Source organism: Engystomops pustulosus, chromosome 3, assembly GCF_040894005.1.
Source record: "Engystomops pustulosus chromosome 3, aEngPut4.maternal, whole genome shotgun sequence".
Taxonomy (NCBI): Eukaryota; Metazoa; Chordata; class Amphibia; order Anura; family Leptodactylidae; genus Engystomops; species Engystomops pustulosus.
The window spans coordinates 137,612,516-137,637,588 of NC_092413.1; the positions used below are offsets into that span (position 1 = coordinate 137,612,516).

The 25,073-nt window shown below is 41.5% G+C and overlaps 1 protein-coding gene across 1 annotated transcript in view; it reads right to left on the reverse strand.

Moving 5' to 3' along the window:
- TINAG (tubulointerstitial nephritis antigen) overlaps positions 1-25,073 on the reverse strand; it is a 75,899-nt gene that overhangs the window by 38,251 nt on the left and 12,575 nt on the right. Inside the window, exons 3-4 of the mRNA XM_072142266.1 lie at positions 22,949-23,038; positions 14,063-14,177 (exon numbers count right to left, since the gene is read on the reverse strand). Of these exons, the coding sequence (XP_071998367.1) occupies positions 14,063-14,177; positions 22,949-23,038 (205 nt within the window). The remainder of the gene's footprint in view (positions 1-14,062; positions 14,178-22,948; positions 23,039-25,073) is intronic.

Here is a 25,073-nt window from a genome sequence, read left to right on the forward strand (position 1 = left end):
GAATATAAAGGAGTTTACATGAGCTCAGTGAATTCAGGGACCTCCCACTTGTAGATGCCTCAGATGTTAAACATGCCACAACTAACAAGGATTTCTATCCAATAAAATCTAGAGTACCTGCATTAGATCTCTTTCAAACTCTTGTTGAGAAAGAGTTACATCAACTCAATAATTCAATCCGGTCTGCATACCATTCTCCACGACACAATTTGAGTAATAAACAATTCCAAGCCATACAAACTATTAAAAGAAATCCCCATCTGATAATTCGCAAATCAGATAAAGGGGGTTCAGTGGTAGTTATGGACACAGGTCTATACGTGCATCTAGCTAGGAATATCCTAGATGACCCTAATACCTATATCAGACTTCCAGCAGACCCTACATCCTCTGCCAAACAAATTTTAAATCAATTAATTAATGATGGTACATCCCTGGGGGTCTTAGACAAAAAAACAGCCAATTTTTTGAATGTGGAGAATCCTAATATGCCTATATTCCACGGACTCCCAAAAACTCATAAAAATACATTTCCTCCTCCACTTCGTCCGATCATCTCAGGCATTGGGTCTCTCAATGAGCGGCTCAGTGCCTGGGTTGATTCGCACCTCCAACCATTAGTCGCCAGAACTCCGGGCTTCCTTAGGGATAGTTCAGATGTACTGCGCTTCTTTGAAAATTTTGAATGGGACAGTTCCTTTCTTTTTGGTACATGCGATGTAGTTGGTCTCTATTCTTGCATCCCCCACACCTTAGCCATCACTGCTGTCCAATACCATCTGGATAAATACAGCAAATTTGATATTGACCTAAAAATGTATTTAATAGCTTGTATTGAATATCTTCTAAACAATAACTTTTTTATGTTTAATAAAGAATATTTTTTACAAATTTGCGGTGCCCCGATGGGTTCAAAATTTTCCCCATCATTGGCCATATTATTTATGGCGTGGTGGGAGGAAACCAATATCTTTTCGTCCTGCAATCCTTTTTTGCATAATATTATTTTTTATGGAAGATATGTGGACGATATCCTGATGGTTTGGCAGGGTGATGCAAAAGATTTCCAAATGTTCGTTTTATACATCAATGATAATGATATTAATTTGAGTTTCACGTCAGAACAACCGTCCACCAGTATACATTTTTTGGATATCAATCTAAAAGTTGCATCTGAATGCAAATCAGTCATAACAACCATGTTTTCAAAACCCCTGGCAGGGAACTCCATTTTATCTGCATCCAGCTGTCATCCCATACACACTGTTAATGCAATCCCATATGGAGAATTTTTGCGTGCAAAGCGTATTTGTTCTAATGACACTGAGTTTCAAACACAATCTGTGGCCATTGAGGATAGGTTGAAAAATAGGGGCTATCCCACCCCAATACTGAAGGACGCCAAAAGGAGAGCCACAAGAGTTAATAGGGAGGAACTTTTAAAAAGAAAGAAGACCTCCAGAACTGATGAAACTATAAATTATGTCCCCACGTTTAGCACCCCGTACAGTGCACAGTTCAACAAGGTTAAGAACATCATTCAGAAATACATTCCGGTTTTAAACCAGGATACAATATTATGTGAAATAATGAGAAATGGTCACAGAAGCGTAGCGAAGCGAGGCAAAACTTTGGGCAACATCCTTTCACCAAGTACATTTAATCCTAAGACGAATAATGCCAACTGGTTGTCCGTGAAGGGCTTTTATAAATGTGGTGGTAAAAGATGTGGTGTTTGTACATTTGCAGCCAACAGGACATTAGAATTTGAAATTGACAATAAAGCAAATGGAAAAATAAAAACGTTCATCAATTGTGACACACAATATGTTGTCTATATTATCCAATGCACATGCTGTTCAATGATCTATGTTGGCTGCACAATACAGAAATTAAAGACCAGAATCGCACAACATTTGAACAGTATTAGGAATGGTGACTCCAATGCTTCAGGAGCCGCCAAACACTTTATTGACACTCATAATAAAAATCTCTCCAGTTTCCGCTTTTTTGGCATTGAACAGGTTAACAAACCTTCCAGAGGCGGTAATTGGAGAAAACTCCTCCTAAGAAGGGAGGCGTTCTGGATTCTGTCTTTAAATGCCAGATATCCCCGTGGGATGAATTCGAAAAATGATTTAGCCTTTATATACTAACATACAATATACACACACAAAATGGTTTATAACAAACATACGAAAAGGCCTCCTTTATATTCTATTTTACGTCTTGTTCGCCAACATACAGAAGTAGAATTTAACTGCAGGTGTGTTACCAGGAAATGACGTAATCCACAGGTATCGTTCAGGTGTGCAACAGGGTTTATAAGTGTTGTTTTTATGTTTGGTGTGTTATACCATGATTAAGGCTCCGCAGTGAGCTGAAACGCGTAGGTCTCTGCCACTGTAACCTACACCTCTATGCACAAGCCATGTGCGTTTTTTAATGGATATTGAATAAAGTAACTCGTGATTTTTTATCTACAAAGTGCTCCGGTTTTTTCCTTCAAATTTTCCTTGGATTTACCTTTATGCCGGACACCGTTGCAGCACTAAAACTACAGAGGAACCCAAACTACGGACCAGCCAGGGTATGTGAGTACACCCCTTCCTTTTTTCTTTTTGAATATGTATTGTTGAAGCATCTGGCAGCTTCTTATTGTGGTGTTTTTCTCACTACCCTATACAACAATGTGGCGGTCCGCAAGATGATATAAATATTATCATATGTCTAACGTCTTCACGTATGGATAAATGGACAGTGCTAATTGATATTGAAGAAATTTTATGAATCTTTGTGAATCTAAAAAGCACATAATATGGGTCCTCTATTTAATATTTTTGGTTAAATCATATCCATTTTACATTTTTGGACTATTTATACGTCGTACTGGTCACTACAACGCAATAATCGCAACTATGACTCACGAACAAAGACTTCAAAGACTAGCATCAATCTTTGGTCAAAATTCAGACACTGTGTCGGTTTCCACAACGAATTATAAAGATCAGCTTCACCAGTGGGAGAAATTGTCCAAGCAGGAGCTTCGGGTGTGGTGGGACCACAACACCCTGAAAACATACCTTGAGAAGGAATTAATCCCTAGAGGTTTAAGAATTTACAAATCTCCTACCACAGTATTCTGCGAAGAATTCCAACAAAAATGGAACAACGTGCTCTCTAAATGTTCAAATGACTTAATGCAGCTTATTGTCTCCTATGAGGAGAAAAAATTGATAGATCTAAAACAGCAAATTTCAGTTATCGAGGAAAACCTTACCTCCTTTTCAGAGGATGCGGAATATGTGAAACTACGATCTAAGATACAAAAGGACCTGGACACCACGGAGGAGGATATAACGAAAATAAAAAAGAGGAAATATGATAGAGATGTGGAGGACTTTACTAAAAACCAAATCTATGATTGGAAAATATATCGTCCCAGGAATTATGGAAATATTAGATCCATTTTAAAAAAAAGATATGACTCACAGGCATCAGATACATCTGACTATCAGAGAAAGGTCAACTTCACGTCATCAGAAGGAGATACCTCGGACACCCAATCCAACATGAATGACTACAGAGGGACAAATACGTCTGGAAACAGCACCTACAAAAAAAGATATTCTAAAAGCAAAGCGTCTAGTGAGAATCCATCAAAAAACGGGGCGTCCGAAACAGAAGAAGAAAGCATGGAGAAAAGATACTCAACTCGCAAGAAGAAGAAATGAATGACATGGACAAACCATTTTCACAGGAGAACGTTATAGTTCTTTCACCTACAATTTTGTCAAGAGATCAGTTGGCAGTATTAGCCAAAGGACTTAATTTCGTTCCATCCCAAAATTTTGACATTTTTCAAACGTTACTGGATGTAAACCGTTTTGTTAGAACTATTACTGTAAAAAGACATTTTTTCGATAATGTATCTCATGACAGTGACAGTCTTTCTCCATTTAGCCATTCTCCTGTAGCCACCGATACAGTTAATGAATCCAGCCATTCTCCTGTAGCTACCGATGTAGTCAATGAATTCACTGATCTGATGTTCCATGAACAAAATGCTCTAATGAATTTACATGAGCTCAGTGAATTCAGGGACCTCCCACTTGTAGATGCCTCAGATGTTAAACATGCCACAACTAACAAGGATTTCTATCCAATAAAATCTAGAGTACCTGCATTAGATCTCTTTCAAACTCTTGTTGAGAAAGAGTTACATCAACTCAATAATTCAATCCGGTCTGCATACCATTCTCCACGACACAATTTGAGTAATAAACAATTCCAAGCCATACAAACTATTAAAAGAAATCCCCATCTGATAATTCGCAAATCAGATAAAGGGGGTTCAGTGGTAGTTATGGACACAGGTCTATACGTGCATCTAGCTAGGAATATCCTAGATGACCCTAATACCTATATCAGACTTCCAGCAGACCCTACATCCTCTGCCAAACAAATTTTAAATCAATTAATTAATGATGGTACATCCCTGGGGGTCTTAGACAAAAAAACAGCCAATTTTTTGAATGTGGAGAATCCTAATATGCCTATATTCCACGGACTCCCAAAAACTCATAAAAATACATTTCCTCCTCCACTTCGTCCGATCATCTCAGGCATTGGGTCTCTCAATGAGCGGCTCAGTGCCTGGGTTGATTCGCACCTCCAACCATTAGTCGCCAGAACTCCGGGCTTCCTTAGGGATAGTTCAGATGTACTGCGCTTCTTTGAAAATTTTGAATGGGACAGTTCCTTTCTTTTTGGTACATGCGATGTAGTTGGTCTCTATTCTTGCATCCCCCACACCTTAGCCATCACTGCTGTCCAATACCATCTGGATAAATACAGCAAATTTGATATTGACCTAAAAATGTATTTAATAGCTTGTATTGAATATCTTCTAAACAATAACTTTTTTATGTTTAATAAAGAATATTTTTTACAAATTTGCGGTGCCCCGATGGGTTCAAAATTTTCCCCATCATTGGCCATATTATTTATGGCGTGGTGGGAGGAAACCAATATCTTTTCGTCCTGCAATCCTTTTTTGCATAATATTATTTTTTATGGAAGATATGTGGACGATATCCTGATGGTTTGGCAGGGTGATGCAAAAGATTTCCAAATGTTCGTTTTATACATCAATGATAATGATATTAATTTGAGTTTCACGTCAGAACAACCGTCCACCAGTATACATTTTTTGGATATCAATCTAAAAGTTGCATCTGAATGCAAATCAGTCATAACAACCATGTTTTCAAAACCCCTGGCAGGGAACTCCATTTTATCTGCATCCAGCTGTCATCCCATACACACTGTTAATGCAATCCCATATGGAGAATTTTTGCGTGCAAAGCGTATTTGTTCTAATGACACTGAGTTTCAAACACAATCTGTGGCCATTGAGGATAGGTTGAAAAATAGGGGCTATCCCACCCCAATACTGAAGGACGCCAAAAGGAGAGCCACAAGAGTTAATAGGGAGGAACTTTTAAAAAGAAAGAAGACCTCCAGAACTGATGAAACTATAAATTATGTCCCCACGTTTAGCACCCCGTACAGTGCACAGTTCAACAAGGTTAAGAACATCATTCAGAAATACATTCCGGTTTTAAACCAGGATACAATATTATGTGAAATAATGAGAAATGGTCACAGAAGCGTAGCGAAGCGAGGCAAAACTTTGGGCAACATCCTTTCACCAAGTACATTTAATCCTAAGACGAATAATGCCAACTGGTTGTCCGTGAAGGGCTTTTATAAATGTGGTGGTAAAAGATGTGGTGTTTGTACATTTGCAGCCAACAGGACATTAGAATTTGAAATTGACAATAAAGCAAATGGAAAAATAAAAACGTTCATCAATTGTGACACACAATATGTTGTCTATATTATCCAATGCACATGCTGTTCAATGATCTATGTTGGCTGCACAATACAGAAATTAAAGACCAGAATCGCACAACATTTGAACAGTATTAGGAATGGTGACTCCAATGCTTTAGGAGCCGCCAAACACTTTATTGACACTCATAATAAAAATCTCTCCAGTTTCCGCTTTTTTGGCATTGAACAGGTTAACAAACCTTCCAGAGGCGGTAATTGGAGAAAACTCCTCCTAAGAAGGGAGGCGTTCTGGATTCTGTCTTTAAATGCCAGATATCCCCGTGGGATGAATTCGAAAAATGATTTAGCCTTTATATACTAACATACAATATACACACACAAAATGGTTTATAACAAACATACGAAAAGGCCTCCTTTATATTCTATTTTACGTCTTGTTCGCCAACATACAGAAGTAGAATTTAACTGCAGGTGTGTTACCAGGAAATGACGTAATCCACAGGTATCGTTCAGGTGTGCAACAGGGTTTATAAGTGTTGTTTTTATGTTTGGTGTGTTATACCATGATTAAGGCTCCGCAGTGAGCTGAAACGCGTAGGTCTCTGCCACTGTAACCTACACCTCTATGCACAAGCCATGTGCGTTTTTTAATGGATATTGAATAAAGTAACTCGTGATTTTTTATCTACAAAGTGCTCCGGTTTTTTCCTTCAAATTTTCCTTGGATTTACCTTTATGCCGGACACCGTTGCAGCACTAAAACTACAGAGGAACCCAAACTACGGACCAGCCAGGGTATGTGAGTACACCCCTTCCTTTTTTCTTTTTGAATATGTATTGTTGAAGCATCTGGCAGCTTCTTATTGTGGTGTTTTTCTCACTACCCTATACAACAATGTGGCGGTCCGCAAGATGATATAAATATTATCATATGTCTAACGTCTTCACGTATGGATAAATGGACAGTGCTAATTGATATTGAAGAAATTTTATGAATCTTTGTGAATCTAAAAAGCACATAATATGGGTCCTCTATTTAATATTTTTGGTTAAATCATATCCATTTTACATTTTTGGACTATTTATACGTCGTACTGGTCACTACAACGCAATAATCGCAACTATGACTCACGAACAAAGACTTCAAAGACTAGCATCAATCTTTGGTCAAAATTCAGACACTGTGTCGGTTTCCACAACGAATTATAAAGATCAGCTTCACCAGTGGGAGAAATTGTCCAAGCAGGAGCTTCGGGTGTGGTGGGACCACAACACCCTGAAAACATACCTTGAGAAGGAATTAATCCCTAGAGGTTTAAGAATTTACAAATCTCCTACCACAGTATTCTGCGAAGAATTCCAACAAAAATGGAACAACGTGCTCTCTAAATGTTCAAATGACTTAATGCAGCTTATTGTCTCCTATGAGGAGAAAAAATTGATAGATCTAAAACAGCAAATTTCAGTTATCGAGGAAAACCTTACCTCCTTTTCAGAGGATGCGGAATATGTGAAACTACGATCTAAGATACAAAAGGACCTGGACACCACGGAGGAGGATATAACGAAAATAAAAAAGAGGAAATATGATAGAGATGTGGAGGACTTTACTAAAAACCAAATCTATGATTGGAAAATATATCGTCCCAGGAATTATGGAAATATTAGATCCATTTTAAAAAAAAGATATGACTCACAGGCATCAGATACATCTGACTATCAGAGAAAGGTCAACTTCACGTCATCAGAAGGAGATACCTCGGACACCCAATCCAACATGAATGACTACAGAGGGACAAATACGTCTGGAAACAGCACCTACAAAAAAAGATATTCTAAAAGCAAAGCGTCTAGTGAGAATCCATCAAAAAACGGGGCGTCCGAAACAGAAGAAGAAAGCATGGAGAAAAGATACTCAACTCGCAAGAAGAAGAAATGAATGACATGGACAAACCATTTTCACAGGAGAACGTTATAGTTCTTTCACCTACAATTTTGTCAAGAGATCAGTTGGCAGTATTAGCCAAAGGACTTAATTTCGTTCCATCCCAAAATTTTGACATTTTTCAAACGTTACTGGATGTAAACCGTTTTGTTAGAACTATTACTGTAAAAAGACATTTTTTCGATAATGTATCTCATGACAGTGACAGTCTTTCTCCATTTAGCCATTCTCCTGTAGCCACCGATACAGTTAATGAATCCAGCCATTCTCCTGTAGCTACCGATGTAGTCAATGAATTCACTGATCTGATGTTCCATGAACAAAATGCTCTAATGAATTTACATGAGCTCAGTGAATTCAGGGACCTCCCACTTGTAGATGCCTCAGATGTTAAACATGCCACAACTAACAAGGATTTCTATCCAATAAAATCTAGAGTACCTGCATTAGATCTCTTTCAAACTCTTGTTGAGAAAGAGTTACATCAACTCAATAATTCAATCCGGTCTGCATACCATTCTCCACGACACAATTTGAGTAATAAACAATTCCAAGCCATACAAACTATTAAAAGAAATCCCCATCTGATAATTCGCAAATCAGATAAAGGGGGTTCAGTGGTAGTTATGGACACAGGTCTATACGTGCATCTAGCTAGGAATATCCTAGATGACCCTAATACCTATATCAGACTTCCAGCAGACCCTACATCCTCTGCCAAACAAATTTTAAATCAATTAATTAATGATGGTACATCCCTGGGGGTCTTAGACAAAAAAACAGCCAATTTTTTGAATGTGGAGAATCCTAATATGCCTATATTCCACGGACTCCCAAAAACTCATAAAAATACATTTCCTCCTCCACTTCGTCCGATCATCTCAGGCATTGGGTCTCTCAATGAGCGGCTCAGTGCCTGGGTTGATTCGCACCTCCAACCATTAGTCGCCAGAACTCCGGGCTTCCTTAGGGATAGTTCAGATGTACTGCGCTTCTTTGAAAATTTTGAATGGGACAGTTCCTTTCTTTTTGGTACATGCGATGTAGTTGGTCTCTATTCTTGCATCCCCCACACCTTAGCCATCACTGCTGTCCAATACCATCTGGATAAATACAGCAAATTTGATATTGACCTAAAAATGTATTTAATAGCTTGTATTGAATATCTTCTAAACAATAACTTTTTTATGTTTAATAAAGAATATTTTTTACAAATTTGCGGTGCCCCGATGGGTTCAAAATTTTCCCCATCATTGGCCATATTATTTATGGCGTGGTGGGAGGAAACCAATATCTTTTCGTCCTGCAATCCTTTTTTGCATAATATTATTTTTTATGGAAGATATGTGGACGATATCCTGATGGTTTGGCAGGGTGATGCAAAAGATTTCCAAATGTTCGTTTTATACATCAATGATAATGATATTAATTTGAGTTTCACGTCAGAACAACCGTCCACCAGTATACATTTTTTGGATATCAATCTAAAAGTTGCATCTGAATGCAAATCAGTCATAACAACCATGTTTTCAAAACCCCTGGCAGGGAACTCCATTTTATCTGCATCCAGCTGTCATCCCATACACACTGTTAATGCAATCCCATATGGAGAATTTTTGCGTGCAAAGCGTATTTGTTCTAATGACACTGAGTTTCAAACACAATCTGTGGCCATTGAGGATAGGTTGAAAAATAGGGGCTATCCCACCCCAATACTGAAGGACGCCAAAAGGAGAGCCACAAGAGTTAATAGGGAGGAACTTTTAAAAAGAAAGAAGACCTCCAGAACTGATGAAACTATAAATTATGTCCCCACGTTTAGCACCCCGTACAGTGCACAGTTCAACAAGGTTAAGAACATCATTCAGAAATACATTCCGGTTTTAAACCAGGATACAATATTATGTGAAATAATGAGAAATGGTCACAGAAGCGTAGCGAAGCGAGGCAAAACTTTGGGCAACATCCTTTCACCAAGTACATTTAATCCTAAGACGAATAATGCCAACTGGTTGTCCGTGAAGGGCTTTTATAAATGTGGTGGTAAAAGATGTGGTGTTTGTACATTTGCAGCCAACAGGACATTAGAATTTGAAATTGACAATAAAGCAAATGGAAAAATAAAAACGTTCATCAATTGTGACACACAATATGTTGTCTATATTATCCAATGCACATGCTGTTCAATGATCTATGTTGGCTGCACAATACAGAAATTAAAGACCAGAATCGCACAACATTTGAACAGTATTAGGAATGGTGACTCCAATGCTTCAGGAGCCGCCAAACACTTTATTGACACTCATAATAAAAATCTCTCCAGTTTCCGCTTTTTTGGCATTGAACAGGTTAACAAACCTTCCAGAGGCGGTAATTGGAGAAAACTCCTCCTAAGAAGGGAGGCGTTCTGGATTCTGTCTTTAAATGCCAGATATCCCCGTGGGATGAATTCGAAAAATGATTTAGCCTTTATATACTAACATACAATATACACACACAAAATGGTTTATAACAAACATACGAAAAGGCCTCCTTTATATTCTATTTTACGTCTTGTTCGCCAACATACAGAAGTAGAATTTAACTGCAGGTGTGTTACCAGGAAATGACGTAATCCACAGGTATCGTTCAGGTGTGCAACAGGGTTTATAAGTGTTGTTTTTATGTTTGGTGTGTTATACCATGATTAAGGCTCCGCAGTGAGCTGAAACGCGTAGGTCTCTGCCACTGTAACCTACACCTCTATGCACAAGCCATGTGCGTTTTTTAATGGATATTGAATAAAGTAACTCGTGATTTTTTATCTACAAAGTGCTCCGGTTTTTTCCTTCAAATTTTCCTTGGATTTACCTTTATGCCGGACACCGTTGCAGCACTAAAACTACAGAGGAACCCAAACTACGGACCAGCCAGGGTATGTGAGTACACCCCTTCCTTTTTTCTTTTTGAACATGCTTCAACAGTAAGTCCTGCTACCCTATATGCCAACTGTAACAACCCCCACCCCCTCATAACTGGAGTACAGGGAAATCACTGGGCAAAACCAACATGCTAGTTTAGCAGCTAACTAGTAGTAACTTACCAAGAAGTTAATTATCCCGGAACACAGTATAACTTTTACTACCTATGCTGTAAGCGTATAACCCACCCTCACTCTAGCAGACCTCTATTAGCCGTCCAGTGTCCATTTCATCTTCTTGAGACTCCAGAAGATTCCTCTTTCATCAACAAAAGCCAAAAAAGGGCATCAGCACTGCTCAATCATAAATTCTCCACCTTCAGAGGTGTCATCCATCCCTGTTTCGGTAATCATCTAGTCCTTGCCTCTGCTCGTCAGCGCCCTCAAGAAAGACTCATGGGTCTATCGCACCAACTCCAGAGACGTAGATTTTCTGCTCTGACTACACATCAAAGCGGAGGCTCCACATCAGCACCTCTGGCCATGAACTCAAGCAAGCGCTTGATCATTTGCTCTAAAGTATTTGACTAAATCAGTCAAGATTATATAAATTGATTGAAATGTCATCCTACCCTTGTAAATCCTTATATCAATACCCATGGAAATAGAAGTATGCAGGAAAGTCTTGGTTGTAATGCTTTTAAATACAGATAAAAGATACTGGGGGTCATTTACTAAGGGCCCGATTCGCGTTTTCCCGACGTGTTACCCGAATATTTCCGATTTGCGCCGCTTGTACATGAATTGCCCCGGGTTTTTGGCGCACGCGATCGGATTGTGGCGCATCGGGGCCGGCATGCGCGCGACAGAAATCGGGGGGGCGTGGCCGAACGAAAACCCGACGTATTTAAAAACCGAAAACGTGTCGCTTGGGGAGCGCTCACCTTCACCTTCTATGGGATGGTGCATTCCGGGGCGTTAAGATTATTTTCGGCGCTGCAGCGCCACCTGGTGGACGGCGGAGGAACTACCATCTTAAATCCCAGCCGGACCCGAATCCTGTGCAGAGAACGCGCCGCTGGATCGCGAATGGGCCGGGTAAGTAAATGTGCCCCATTGTGTTACTTGCTCTGTGTACCAGATTTCCATTTAGATGTTACTCAACTAAAAAAAGACATGTACGAATTCTATAATTTTTCAAATGGCATTCCCATGTTAGATGTAGTATTTTATTATTTTGTTGTGTGACCTTTAAGTCATGAAATATAATAAAGAATTCGTTAGCAATTTGTTATTGAGTGAGAGTTCATAACCTTTTTCAAGAAGACTCACGTGTCCTTCGGAAATAGCTTTGTGACTCATTGTTCAATGTTCTAATAATAATAATACAGTTTATAGCCTTTTCTTAACTCCTTTCTATAAAATTGCGTATATTACTGTCAAAAACATAATTTAATGAATCATTTGTGCTAGATACTAATGATCAAGTATGACAAAAGCACAAGCCAGTGTTTTATTCTTGCAATTTACAATACTCTATTATCTTTGTATCTTTGAGATTATATAATGATGTTTCTTCTTGGTTTACCTGCTGCGTTAAAATGGTTTATGGGCATTTTTGTCTAATCTTAAGTGGATAAATATACACTTTATAGGCATTTTTTCAATTTCTTAGCATCTCCAAAATCTATTTCAGAGATCTGACAAACTAAGGTATGATGTTCAATACCAATTATCCAGATAATGTGTGGAAAGCAAGGACTGCTATGAACACCAACTATATGTACCTATATACAGGCCTTGTACAACAAAGTACACAAAATAAATGTATAAATACCATAATATGGAAAACACAAAATTTTATTGAACAAAATAATAATACACATATGATCACTGCAATAAAAACAACCCATAAAATCAATCCCTGGTGGACTAAAGGTACACCCCCTGAGGTAGCGACGGCGAAACGTGCGTCGGGGTTGTCTGGTACAGCGCCACATCTCCTGTTCAATATGCAGCCTGGTTGGTATATATAGCTATTTTGCACGATGCACTTTATTTTGTCTTGTTTGGTTTATATGACCTCCTACCAGGTTCCATGTTATTTAGATTAGGTTTACATTATAAACCCCTTGTTTACACTTGTAATATATTATATCGATTGACTTGTGTGTTACATTGAAACCTTATGTTTACACCTGTAATGAATTGACTGACTGTGGTTTACAATGTGATTGTACAGGAATGGCGGTGTACCTTTAGTCCACCAGGGATTGATTTTATGGGTTGTTTTTATTGCAGTGATCATATGTGTATTATTATTTTGTTCAATAAAATTTTGTGTTTTCCATATTATGGTATTTATACATTTATTTTGTGTACTTTGTTGTACAAGGCCTGTATATAGGTACATAAGGTATGATGTTTTCCCACAAGTGGGTATGTGTGTATTTTGGGGGGTGGAGGTTAATATTGTTCGCATTATGTTGAAACTTCAATACATGCTTTGATTTTAATTAATGTAAAAGAGAATTTCCCATTTCAGCAAATAAATATTATTGTTTGTTCAATGAAAAGTATATACAATTTTCCAATATGCTTTATGTATAAATTCCTCATGTTTTTCTAGATATCTGCTTGATGTAATGTTATAGAAAACTTCAGAGTGTACTTTCAGTAGATAGATATCTCATCCATGGGCATGTGATGTCACACAGCTCTTATTACTCTCTGTGATAATTATGGCTCGTGCAACTGGGTGATTTTGAGGCTTATTTGTAAAACAATTGTAGCAAAGCTTCATATTTTTTGTGCTAATAACTTTTTTTTTTGGGGGGGGGGGTCGGAATTGGATTAGCCTCTGAAGCTGATATATGCATATTTTATTATATGATAGTTTTTTTTACATTTTTAAATTTTGTATGGCTTCAATGTGATACAAGTCAGATGGTGGCCTAAAATAAAGAGTAATTGATACAGGCAAAAATGTTAGACATAGAGATGTATATAAAATTTGCCCCTTTAGTATTCTTTCCAAATACAGACCCTTACACAATGTTAGCATTCACACTGAGGATTTCTTGACCTAAAGATGCTACATGGTTATTAAACATTTATCAATATCTAATACAAGTTAGAGAAAAATATGACATTGTGAAATACAGAAAAAATTCATTCAAAAATGTCCCACAAGCTTAATCTCAATGAAGATTTTTTTAATTTTAATAATGCTGTAGCTTGCAATTCACAGTTTTGAGAATAAAACATGAGGCAGTGCCCCTATTTTTCTTTAGCTCACTATTGTCAATTTTTAGATGCATTTTTCAGCAATCTGTGGCAGAACTGTTAACTATACTTACAGCCATTTCATTCATGCTGAGGAGCGAGGGAGATGGAGGTTTAGTACCCAACCTATACTCAAATCCTTCATTTAATGTCATGCCCCAAAATTGAGTGTAGTTGTCTGCCTTCCATCTGCAATGAACAAAATAGTATTTATTTTCTTTACCATTGTTATTTGGTTAATACATAATATTTGTCATTTTTTTTTATCTGTCCCTGAACTGTGACTCAATAGACATATACTGCGATTATCTTGTTAGTATGTTTTGAAAGTGAAAGCAAATGTTAGTGCTTGAAATAAACTACAGTAAAAACATACAGATGATAATCTAAAAGCAGGATCCCAAACGCTGTTTATACAATGGATGTACTCTCAGCATAATTGCCAGAAAAGGTTTTCATACTGATTTCACTCTACTATTCAAGAGAATAAAAGAGCTGCAATTCCCCTCTGCTGCTCCTAGGCAATAGACAGAGTCCTACGCTTCTAGCTCTGTCCACTGTATAAGTTCTTAAGCTGAACATTTGAGGGTCAATTGCACCCCCAGCAGCCATATACTGATTAGCACTAGAGATGAGCGAGCACTAAAATGCTCGGGTACTCGTTATTCGAGACGAACTTTTCCCGATGCTCGAGTGCTCGTCTCGAATAACGAGCCCCATTGAAGTCAATGGGAGACTCGAGCATTTTTCAAGGGGACCAAGGCTCTGCACAGGGAAGCTTGGCCAAACACCTGGGAACCTCAGAAAAGGATGGAAACACCACGGAAATGGACAGGAAACAGCAGGGGCAGCATGCATGGATGCCTCTGAGGCTGCTTAATCGCACCATTATGCCAAAATTATGGGCAACAGCATGGCCATGACAGAGTGACAGAATGAAGCTAGATAGCATCTAAAACATCCAATAATTGACCCTGACACTATAGGGGACTTCATGCAGAGGCAGCGGCAGCAGCGGCAGGCTAGAGAGTGGCATGGCGACATACCCTAAATGGACTCAGGCTTCAAACCAATGGGTGGCAGAGAGGAACCAAAGGAGGTGAGCAAGAAGCGCTCAAATAATATCGGTACATGATAAAAGTTTGCCAGTATATTTTGTGGATTACACAGCAGGGTGGCGACAAAGTTAACATGGAAGCCATGAAAACAACCCAAAATTCTGCCTGACACAGCTCGTTTGATAAGGGGACCATGTATGGAGGCAGTGAACTAGTAGTAGATTAAAGGTGCTGCAGTTAAAACTATGTTAGTTGGATCTTGGCATGGAGCTGGCGCTCCGCTGCCAGGCGAGCTTTCGCCAATCCAAGCCCCTGTCTCTAGGCTACTCCCCAAACAGCACTTCTAAGAACCTTTTGTATAAGATCAAGTGTAGTAGCGTTCTTATAAGTTTAGGATATGGCGGGTGAGGGGAATGTAAACAGAAGCGCAAGAAGCGCTGAAATAATATTGGTAAATGATAAAAGTTTGCCAGTATATTTTGTGGATAACACAGCTGGGTGGCGACAAAGTTAACAACTTTGATGTGGAATCCATGAAAACAACCCAAATTTCTGCCTGACACACCTCGTTTGATAAAGGGACGATGTATGGAGGCAGCTATATGGACGACTTTTGGAGGAAGCAATGGAGACAACGTGTGGAGGCTGCTATGGAGACAATTTAATTTGGATAGTGCCTGTATGTGGCAGTCCAAAAAAGTTTTCAAACCAGAGGAGCGGGTAGGTGGCCCTCCAGAAAAATGGAATAGATTGAGTGCCTGTATGTGGCAGTCCAAAAAAGTTTTCAAACCAGAGGAGCAGGTAGGTGGCCCTTCAGAAAAATGGAATAGATTGAGTGCCTGTATGTGGCAGTCCAAAAAAGTTTTCAAACCAGAGGAGCAGGTAGGTGGCCCTCCAGAAAAATGGAATAGATTGAGTGCCTGTATGTGGCAGTCCAAAAAAGTTTTCAAACCAGAGGAGCAGGTAGGTGGCCCTCCAGAAAAATGGAATAGATTGAGTGCCTGTATGTGGCAGTCCAAAAAAGTTTTCAAACCAGAGGAGCAGGTAGGTGGCCCTCCAGAAAAATGGAATAGATTGAGTGCCTGTATGTGGCAGTCCAAAAAAGTTTTCAAACCAGAGGAGCAGGTAGGTGGCCCTCCAGAAAAATGGAATAGATTGAGTGCCTGTATGTGGCAGTCCAAAAAAGTTTTCAAACCAGAGGAGCAGGTAGGTGGCCCTCCAGAAAAATGGAATAGATTGAGTGCCTGTATGTGGCAGTGCAAAAAAGTTTTCAAACCAGAGGAGCAGGTAGGTGGCCCTCCAGAAAAATTGAATAGATTGAGTGCCTGTATGTGGCAGTCCAAAAAAGTTTTCAAACCAGAGGAGCAGGTAGGTGGCCCTCCAGAAAAATGGAATAGATTGAGTGCCTGTATGTGGCAGTCCAAAAAAGTTTTCAAACCAGAGGAGCAGGTAGGTGGCCCTCCAGAAAAATGGAATAGATTGAGTGCCTGTATGTGGCAGTGCAAAAAAGTTTTCAAACCAGAGGAGCAGGTAGGTGGCCCTCCAGAAAAATTGAATAGATTGAGTGCCTGTATGTGGCACTCCCAAAAATTGTTTAAAACAGAGGACCGGGTCGGTGGCCCTCCAGAAAAATTAAATGCATAAAGTACTATAGGTAGAGCCAGTGGGCCCTGTCAAAAAATAGCCAGTTTCCTCTGCTTTACTGTACAAAGAGCAGGAGAAGGAGGAAAATGAGGAGGAGGAGGAGGAGGAGTGGATAAATTATTCAGGTTGAGCTTCCTTCACCTGCTGGAGATTGGAAATTAGGAGAAATCCATGCTTTATTCATCTTGATAAGCGTCAGCCTGTCAGCGCTGTCAGTCGACAGGCGTGTACGCTTATCGGTGATGATGCCACCAGCTGCACTGAAAACCCGCTCGGACAAGACGCTAGCGGCAGGGCAGGCAAGAACCTCCAAGGCGTACAGCGCCAGTTCGTGCCACATGTCCAGCTTTGAAACCCAGTAGTTGTAGGGAGCTGTGTGATCATTTAGGAAGATGGTATGGTCAGCTACGTACTCCCTCACCATCTTTCTGTAAAGATCAGCCCTACTCTGCCGAGACTGGGGACAGGTGACAGTGTCTTGCTGGGGTGACATAAAGCTGGCAAAAGCCTTGTAAAGCGTACCCTTGCCAGTGCTGGACAAGCTGCCTGCTCGCCTACTCTCCCTCGCTACTTGTCCCGCAGAACTACGCACTCTGCCGCTAGCGCTGTCAGAAGGGAAATACTATTTCAGCTTGTGCACCAGGGCCTGCTGGTATTCATGCATTCTCACACTCCTTTCCTCTCCAGGGATGAGAGTGGAAAGATTTTGCTTGTACCGTGGGTCCAGGAGAGTGAACACCCAGTAATCGGTGCTGGAATAAATTCTTTGAACGCGAGGGTCACGGGATAGGCAGCCTAGCATGAAATCTGCCATATGCGCCAGAGTACCAACGCGTAAGAATTCACTCCCCTCACTGGCCTGACTGTCCATTTCCTCCTCCTCCAACTCCTCCAATTCCTCTTCTTCTGCCCATACACGCTCAACAGTGAAGGACTCAACAATGGTCCCCTCTTGTGTCTCGCCAACATTCTCCTCCTCTTCCTCCTCCACCTCCACCTCCTCCGATATGCGCTGAGAAACAGACCTAAGGGTGCTTTGGCTATCAACAAGGGAATCTTCTTCCCCCGTCTCTTGTGAGGAGCGCAAAGCTTCCGACTTCATGCTGACCAGAGAGTTTTTCAACAGGCCAAGCAGCGGGATGGTGAGGCTGATGATGGCGGCATCGCCACTGACCATCTGTGTTGACTCCTCATAGTTACTCAGCACCTGACAGATATAAGACATCCACGTCCACTCCTCATTGTAGACTTGAGGAAGCTGACTGACCTGACTACCAGTTCTGGTGGAAGTTGACATCTGGCAGTCTACAATCGCTCGGCGCTGCTGGTAAACTCTGGATAACACGGTCAGTGTTGAATTCCACCTCGTGGGCACGTCGCACAACAGTCGGTGAGCGGGCAGTTGGAGGCGGCGCTGCGCTGCCCTGAGAGTGGCAGCATCTGTGCTGGACTTCCTGAAATGCGCACAGATGCGGCGCACCTTCGTGAGCAAATCAGACAGATTGGGGTATGTCTTGAGGAAACGCTGAACTATCAGATTTAACACATGGGCCAGGCATGGCACATGTGTCAGTCTGCCGAGTTGCAGAGCCGCCACCAGGTTACGGCCGTTGTCACACACAACCATGCCTGGCTTCAGGTTCAGCGGTGCCAGCCACAGATCAGTCTGCGCCGTGATGCCCTGTAATAGTTCTTGGGCGGTGTGCCTTTTATCGCCTAGGCTCAGCAGTTTGAGCACCGCCTGCTGTCGCTTAGCGACGGCACTGCTGCTGTGCCTAGAGCTACCGACTGATGGCGCCATGCCCACGGATGGTCGTTCGGAGGAGGAGGTGGAGGAGGGGTGGGAGGAGGAGGAGGCATAGTAGGCCTCAAACACCTGGACCAAGGTAGGCCCCGCAATCCTCGGCGTCGGCAGTATATGACCAGCCGCAGGGTCACACTCGGTCCCAGCCTCCACCAAGTTAACCCAATGTGCCGTCAGAGATATATAGTGGCCCTGCCCGGCAGCACTCGTCCACGTGTCCGTGGTCAGGTGGACCTTGTCAGAAACGGCGTTGGTCAGGGCACGGATTATGTTGTCTGACACGTGCTGGTGCAGGGCTGGGGCGGCACATCGGGAAAAGTAGTGGCGGCTGGGGACCGAATACCGAGGGGCGGCCGCCGCCATGAGGCTGCGAAAGGCCTCGGTCTCTACTAGCCTATAGGGCAGCATCTCCAGGCTTAGCAATCTGGAGATGTGCACATTAAGGGCTTGGGCGTGCGGGTGGGTTGCACTATATTTGCGTTTCCGCTCCAGCGTCTGGGGTATGGAGAGCTGAACGCTGGTGGATGCTGTGGAGGATCGTGGAGGCGACGATGGGGTTTTTGTGGCAGGGTCCTGGGCAGGGGGCTGACTATCAGCTGACACAGGGGAAGGAATAGTGGTGTGCACGGCCGGAGGTGAACACGCTTGTTGCCACTGAGTGGGGTGTTTAGCATTCATATGCCTGCGCATACTGGTGGTAGTTAAGCTAGTAGTGGTGGAACCCCTGCTGATCCTGGTTTGGCAAATGTGGCACACCACAGTCCGTCGGTCATCCGGTGTTTCCTTAAAGAACCTCCAGACTTCTGAAAATCTAGCCCTCGCCGCAGGAGCCCTCGCCACGGGAGCTTCACTAGTTGACACATTTGGCGCTGATGCACCAGCTCTGGCCCTGCCTCTCCATCTGGCCCCACCACTGCCTCTTCCAACCTGTTCTGGTCGAGGACTCTCCTCCGTCTCAGAAGCACTGTGTTCACCCGGCCTCTCAACCCAGCTTTGGTCTGTCACCTCATCATCCTCCGATCCCTCAGTCTGCTCCCCCCTCGGACTTCCTGCCCTGACAACAACTTCCCCACTGTCTGACAACCGTGTCTCCTCATCGTCGGACACCTCTTTACACACTTCTTCCAGTACGTCAACAAGGTCATCATCACCCACAGACTGCGACTGGTGGAAAACCTGGGCATCGGAAAATTGCTCATCAGCAACCGGACAAGTGGTTTGTGACTGTGGGAAGGGTCCAGAAAACAGTTCCTCAGAGTATGCCGGTTCAAATGGCAAATTTTGCTGGGAGGGGGCAGACTGGGGGGGAGGAGGCTGAGGTGCAGGAGCTGGAGGAGTGCCGATTTCGGTGACATGGGTGGACTGCGTGGAAGACTGACTGGTGGACAAATTGCTCGAAGCATTGTCGGCAATCCACGACATCACCTGTTCGCACTGTTCTGGCCTCAACAGTGCTCTACCACGAGTCCCAGTAACTTCAGACATGAACCTAGGGAGTGTAGCTCTGCGGCGTTCCCCTGCTCCCTCATAAGCAGGTGGTGTCTCACCCCGCCCAGGACCACGGCCTCTGACCCCTGCAGTAGTTGGACGCCCATTTCCCCACCCTCGTCCTCTACCCCTAGCCCTCGGGTTAAACATTTTGAAAATGAGAGTTATAACTTGAATTTTTTTTTTAACTTTTTTTTTTTTTTTTTGTGTTTTTTAGTTTTTAAAACCAAACGATGCTATCCTATTGCTATGGCTATTTTATAGCCAAGTATGAAAGCACACTGCTATGCCAGATGAGATGACGCTGAGTTATGAAAAAAATAAACGTAAAATAAAAAAGGAAATGGCAGACTGTGCCTAATTGAAATACAACCCCGGGCCCTAATAAATTTTCCCACTTCGGTCTTTGCGATGGATATGTGCGTCACTAAAACACAGTGGTCGCAAGTCTGACTCCAAATTGCTCACAATTTACTAGTAGATGCACTGCAACAACTACAGCCACCAGCAGATCAACCAGAAATCAAATATATATAACGCTACTGTAGGCGTAATTAAGCCGTTTGTATTCTCCTATGGCTATTTTATAGCCAAGTATGAAAGCACACTGCTATGCCAGATGAGATGACGCTGAGTTATGAAAAAAATAAACGTAAAATAAAAAAGGAAATGGCAGACTGTGCCTAATTGAAATACAACCCCGGGCCCTAATAAATTTTCCCACTTCGGTCTTTGCGATGGATATGTGCGTCACTAAAACACAGTGGTCGCAAGTCTGACTCCAAATTGCTCACAATTTACTAGTAGATGCACTGCAACAACTACAGCCACCAGCAGATCAACCAGAAATCAAATATATATAACGCTACTGTAGGCGTAATTAAGCCGTTTGTATTCTCCTATGGCTATTTTCTAGCCAAGTATTACAGCACACTACTATGCCAGATGAGATGACGCTGAGTTATGAAAAAAATAAACGTAAAATAAAAAAGGAAATGGCAGACTGTGCCTAATTGAAATACAACCCCGGGCCCTAATAAATTTTCCCACTTCGGTCTTTGCGATGGATATGTGCGTCACTAAAACACAGTGGTCGCAAGTCTGACTCCAAATTGCTCACAATTTGCTAGTAGATGCACTGCAACAACTACAGCCACCAGCAGATCAACCAGAAATCAAATATATATAACGCTACTGTAGGCGTAATTAAGCCGTTTGTATTCTCCTATGGCTATTTTCTAGCCAAGTATTACAGCACACTACTATGCCAGATGAGATGACACTGAGTTATTAAAACAATAAACGTAAAATAAAAAGAAACTGGCAGACTGTGCCTAATTCTACTCAAACCCCTAATAAATTTTCCTACTTTGGTGTTTGAGGTGGATATGTGTGTCACTAAGAGCTAAACACAACGGTAGCAAGTCCCCCTGCAAATTCCTCACAATATGGTACTAGCTGCAAATAAAAAAAAAAAAAAATTATAACGTTATTGTAGCCCTAAGAAGGGCTGTTGGGTTCTTTTAGAATCACTCCTGCCTAACAGTAAGCTAATAGAACACCCTAACGCTTTCCCTGACCAGCAGCAGCTCTCTCCCTAGCGGCATCCAGACAGAGAATGATCCGAGCAGCGCGGGCAGCGGCTAGTCTATCCCAGGGTCACCTGATCTGGCCAGCCAACCACTGCTATCTACGTGTAAGGGTACCACGTCATGCTGGGTGGAGTGCAGAGTCTCCTGGCTTGTGATTGGCTCTGTTTCTAGCCGCCAAAAAGCAAAACGGCGGGAGCTGCCATTTTCTTGAGCGGGCGAAATACTCGTCCGAGCAACGAGCAGTTACGAGTACGCTAATGCTCGATCGAGCATCAAGCTCGGACGAGTATGTTCGCTCATCTCTAATTAGCACTTTAACATTGTAATATTAATATTTAAAGGGTTTAAGCATTGCATACACAAAGACTACTACTGTACAACAACAGACAGCTGCAACGTAATGGGATTGGGCAACCACCAGCTTCCCAACAAACCAGCCTTGTGAATGGATATCCTTTCCAGAAATAATTTTCCTAAGATCTGCCGTTTTAGAGAAAATTTATTTATTATCTTTATGCAGGTGATATACATTTGTTTGCTTCTTTCCATGCTGCTCTGTATAATAATAATAATAATTCCTTTATTTATATATCGCACCCAGATTAAGCTGCACTGCACAGAGCTTGCCAAATTGGACTCTGCCCCCAATGGGGCTCACAATCTAATCAACCTACCAGTATGTTTTTGTATCAAACACCATCAGTACTTTTCAAAAAGATTGCCTCTCCTTGCAGTAAGGAGTTGTTTGGTGTACAGCATTTCTCCTGGTCCACCAAAAAGCTAATTTGCTTAAAGATAAAAAAAATATATATTTTTTAAAAATGAAACATGACTTCTAAGCAAGAGAGCTATATATTAGAACATTCCATTAACAATACTGGTTTTACTTTGAATATTTGGGCGTATTAGCCTCCCTTCAAAAATGGAAGGTTTTGAGGGAGCATTACTATTTATTTCTGTTTGGATTCCGAGCAAAGCTATGGATTTTAATGGATTTAACAAAAGTAAATTTTTTGGAGTACACATTTGAGTACAACTGGAGTAGAAGACACTGAAATTGATGGCTGCCTGCTTTATGGGATTTAATATCCACAGGAGAACTTATAATACGGGTGAGCCAATGATTGGAGCTTCACATAACATGAATGGACTTGCTGAAGAGAAGTGACATCCAGTTTAATGGAAGTTCATCTGTATGGCCACTGATTTGAGGGTATAAGGGTTCCAGACAGATTAATCTTGGTTCCAGTGTTCAGGCACAAACTAAGCTACAACTTATTACATGTCTTTACCCTGTGGTCATCTTTGTTGAAACTCATTTAATATTGCTTCATGAGATCATGAATCATGAGTATAATTAATTAATTTACTTACCCAAAGTTCCCTTTATTGATAAAATGTATCAATTCTGGCTCAACAAGACAGGTATGGTCTGTACATTTCCAATGATTTTCATGGCAATAACTATAAAATAAAATGAAATCATTGAAATTATTATAATTCTGAGGATAGCAGTAAATCACAAACCTATTGTTTAAATATAGGCTATTGTGTCACGTTTAGGCTATTTAGGCCTTGGGTGAGCTAACATTTTCTAATGCCACCAATTCCAATTGCTGTGCAAGATAGACTTAAAGCACATCTACCACCAGGATAAAGGATTGTGAACCAAGCACCCTGACATACTGGTGTGTGCCAGCTCTGTCAGAATCGGCTCCTCTTTTATCTGTGCTTCTTATGCCTAGGCTTTTACCCCAAAAAAAGGCTTTGAAATGCCTGGGAGGGGGGGCTCCAGGCTCCATAGGTGTTAATGCAAGCTAAAGCCCACCAGCTCATTTGCATATATTCAAAGCCTTTTTCTTCTTAAAAACATGGGCTTGGGAAGCTTAAAGAATAGTGCATCCTGCCAGAGGGGTCACACACCAGTATGTCACTGCTTGGTGTGCAACCCTTCATCTTACTGGTAAATTTCCTTTAAAGGAAACCTACCATTTCAAATGGTAGGTTTAAGCTGTAAACACCGAGCACCAGCTCAGGGTGAGCTGGTGCCGGTGCTTAGTTTCGTTAGTGTTAAAACCGCGGTATCGCGGTTTTAACACTTTTTAAACTTTATAGCATAAACTGCTTCGGCGCTGCGTGCGTATCGCGGTTTTAACACTTTTTAAACTTTATAGCAGAAGCCGCTTAGGTGTTGCGCGCGCACGGTCGCGCGCAGCGCCGAAGCGGCTTCTGGTATAAAGTTTAAAAAGTGTTAAAACCGCGATACCGCGGTTTTAACACTAACGAAACTAAGCACCGGCACCAGCTCACCCTGAGCTGGTGCTCGGTGTTTACAGCTTACACCTACCATTTGAAATGGTAGGTTTCCTTTAAGACATAGAGAGAACCCTGCTGTAGGTAAGCATGGAGAATATACTATGCTATCTGCTGTGGGAGCATTGTGGATGGCATGGTGGCCCTGTTACTGGCCTGGAGGCAATTAGGATACTTTAAGTATGGCATATTTTGGCTATCATTACTATCTTGTCACTATCTTGGATAAAACTGACACATAACTGAACTTTTAGCTTTATTCAATGAAAGCATATCCAATTAAACAAATGCCTTCAAATACATTTCATTTTCAATTTCCACGCATTGTGGAGAACTGAGCCTAATTAAGATGGATTCTGCAGGGTAATATATGTGGTGTGTATCCCCTGGTTACAACCTAAAGTAGTTCTGTTTCAGGCCAAGCATGTTCCCTCCAGGGAAATTTGCAAATACATTTTCCACGATGGGATAACATTGTATCTTGAGAAACAGCCCTCTTCACATCATGCATGGCAGGATAAAAGCCATACCAGTATATCTATTCCATAAGGGATAGACAACCAACGGTAGACAGCACTGTTTTGATGTGTGTACAGTGTAGGGAACAGGTTTAGCTGAGTGAAAGGTTAGATACTAGATCCAGTAAGATGGCTCCTCTGCAGACATTGGGAGACTTGAAGCCACTAATACTATACTGGAGGATTCTGGGAAATATGCTCCACACACCTGCAGCCTTTAATGGAAAAGTTTCCTTAAGTCATCTTACTTCTAGCTTCTCACTCCCTAAACCAGTTCCCTTGACTGTAATTATGAGATGTGAACACATTGAACCCGTGCTTTTTACAGTTGGGAATCTATTCCTTTTCAAATAAATATACCGATTAGACTATAATGCTGCATCATTTCATTAGGATTTCTGATGAAGTCATGCTCATTGTTCAGGTGCTGCCTTAAAAAGTAGCTAAGATGTAATGTTTTCCTTATCCCATACAGGAAGAAATATTTGCATATTGTCCACATTTTCCACCACCCATAGGGTCTCAATGTGCCCATGGGAATTGTAGTTTCCAGGACATCAGAGCACATCATTTGACCTACTGGGGTAAATAGATACACGGCCTGCTGTGTAAAAACAGTAGTATGGCTAATGATGCCACTAGCTTGTGCCAACCCTCATTATTGTATA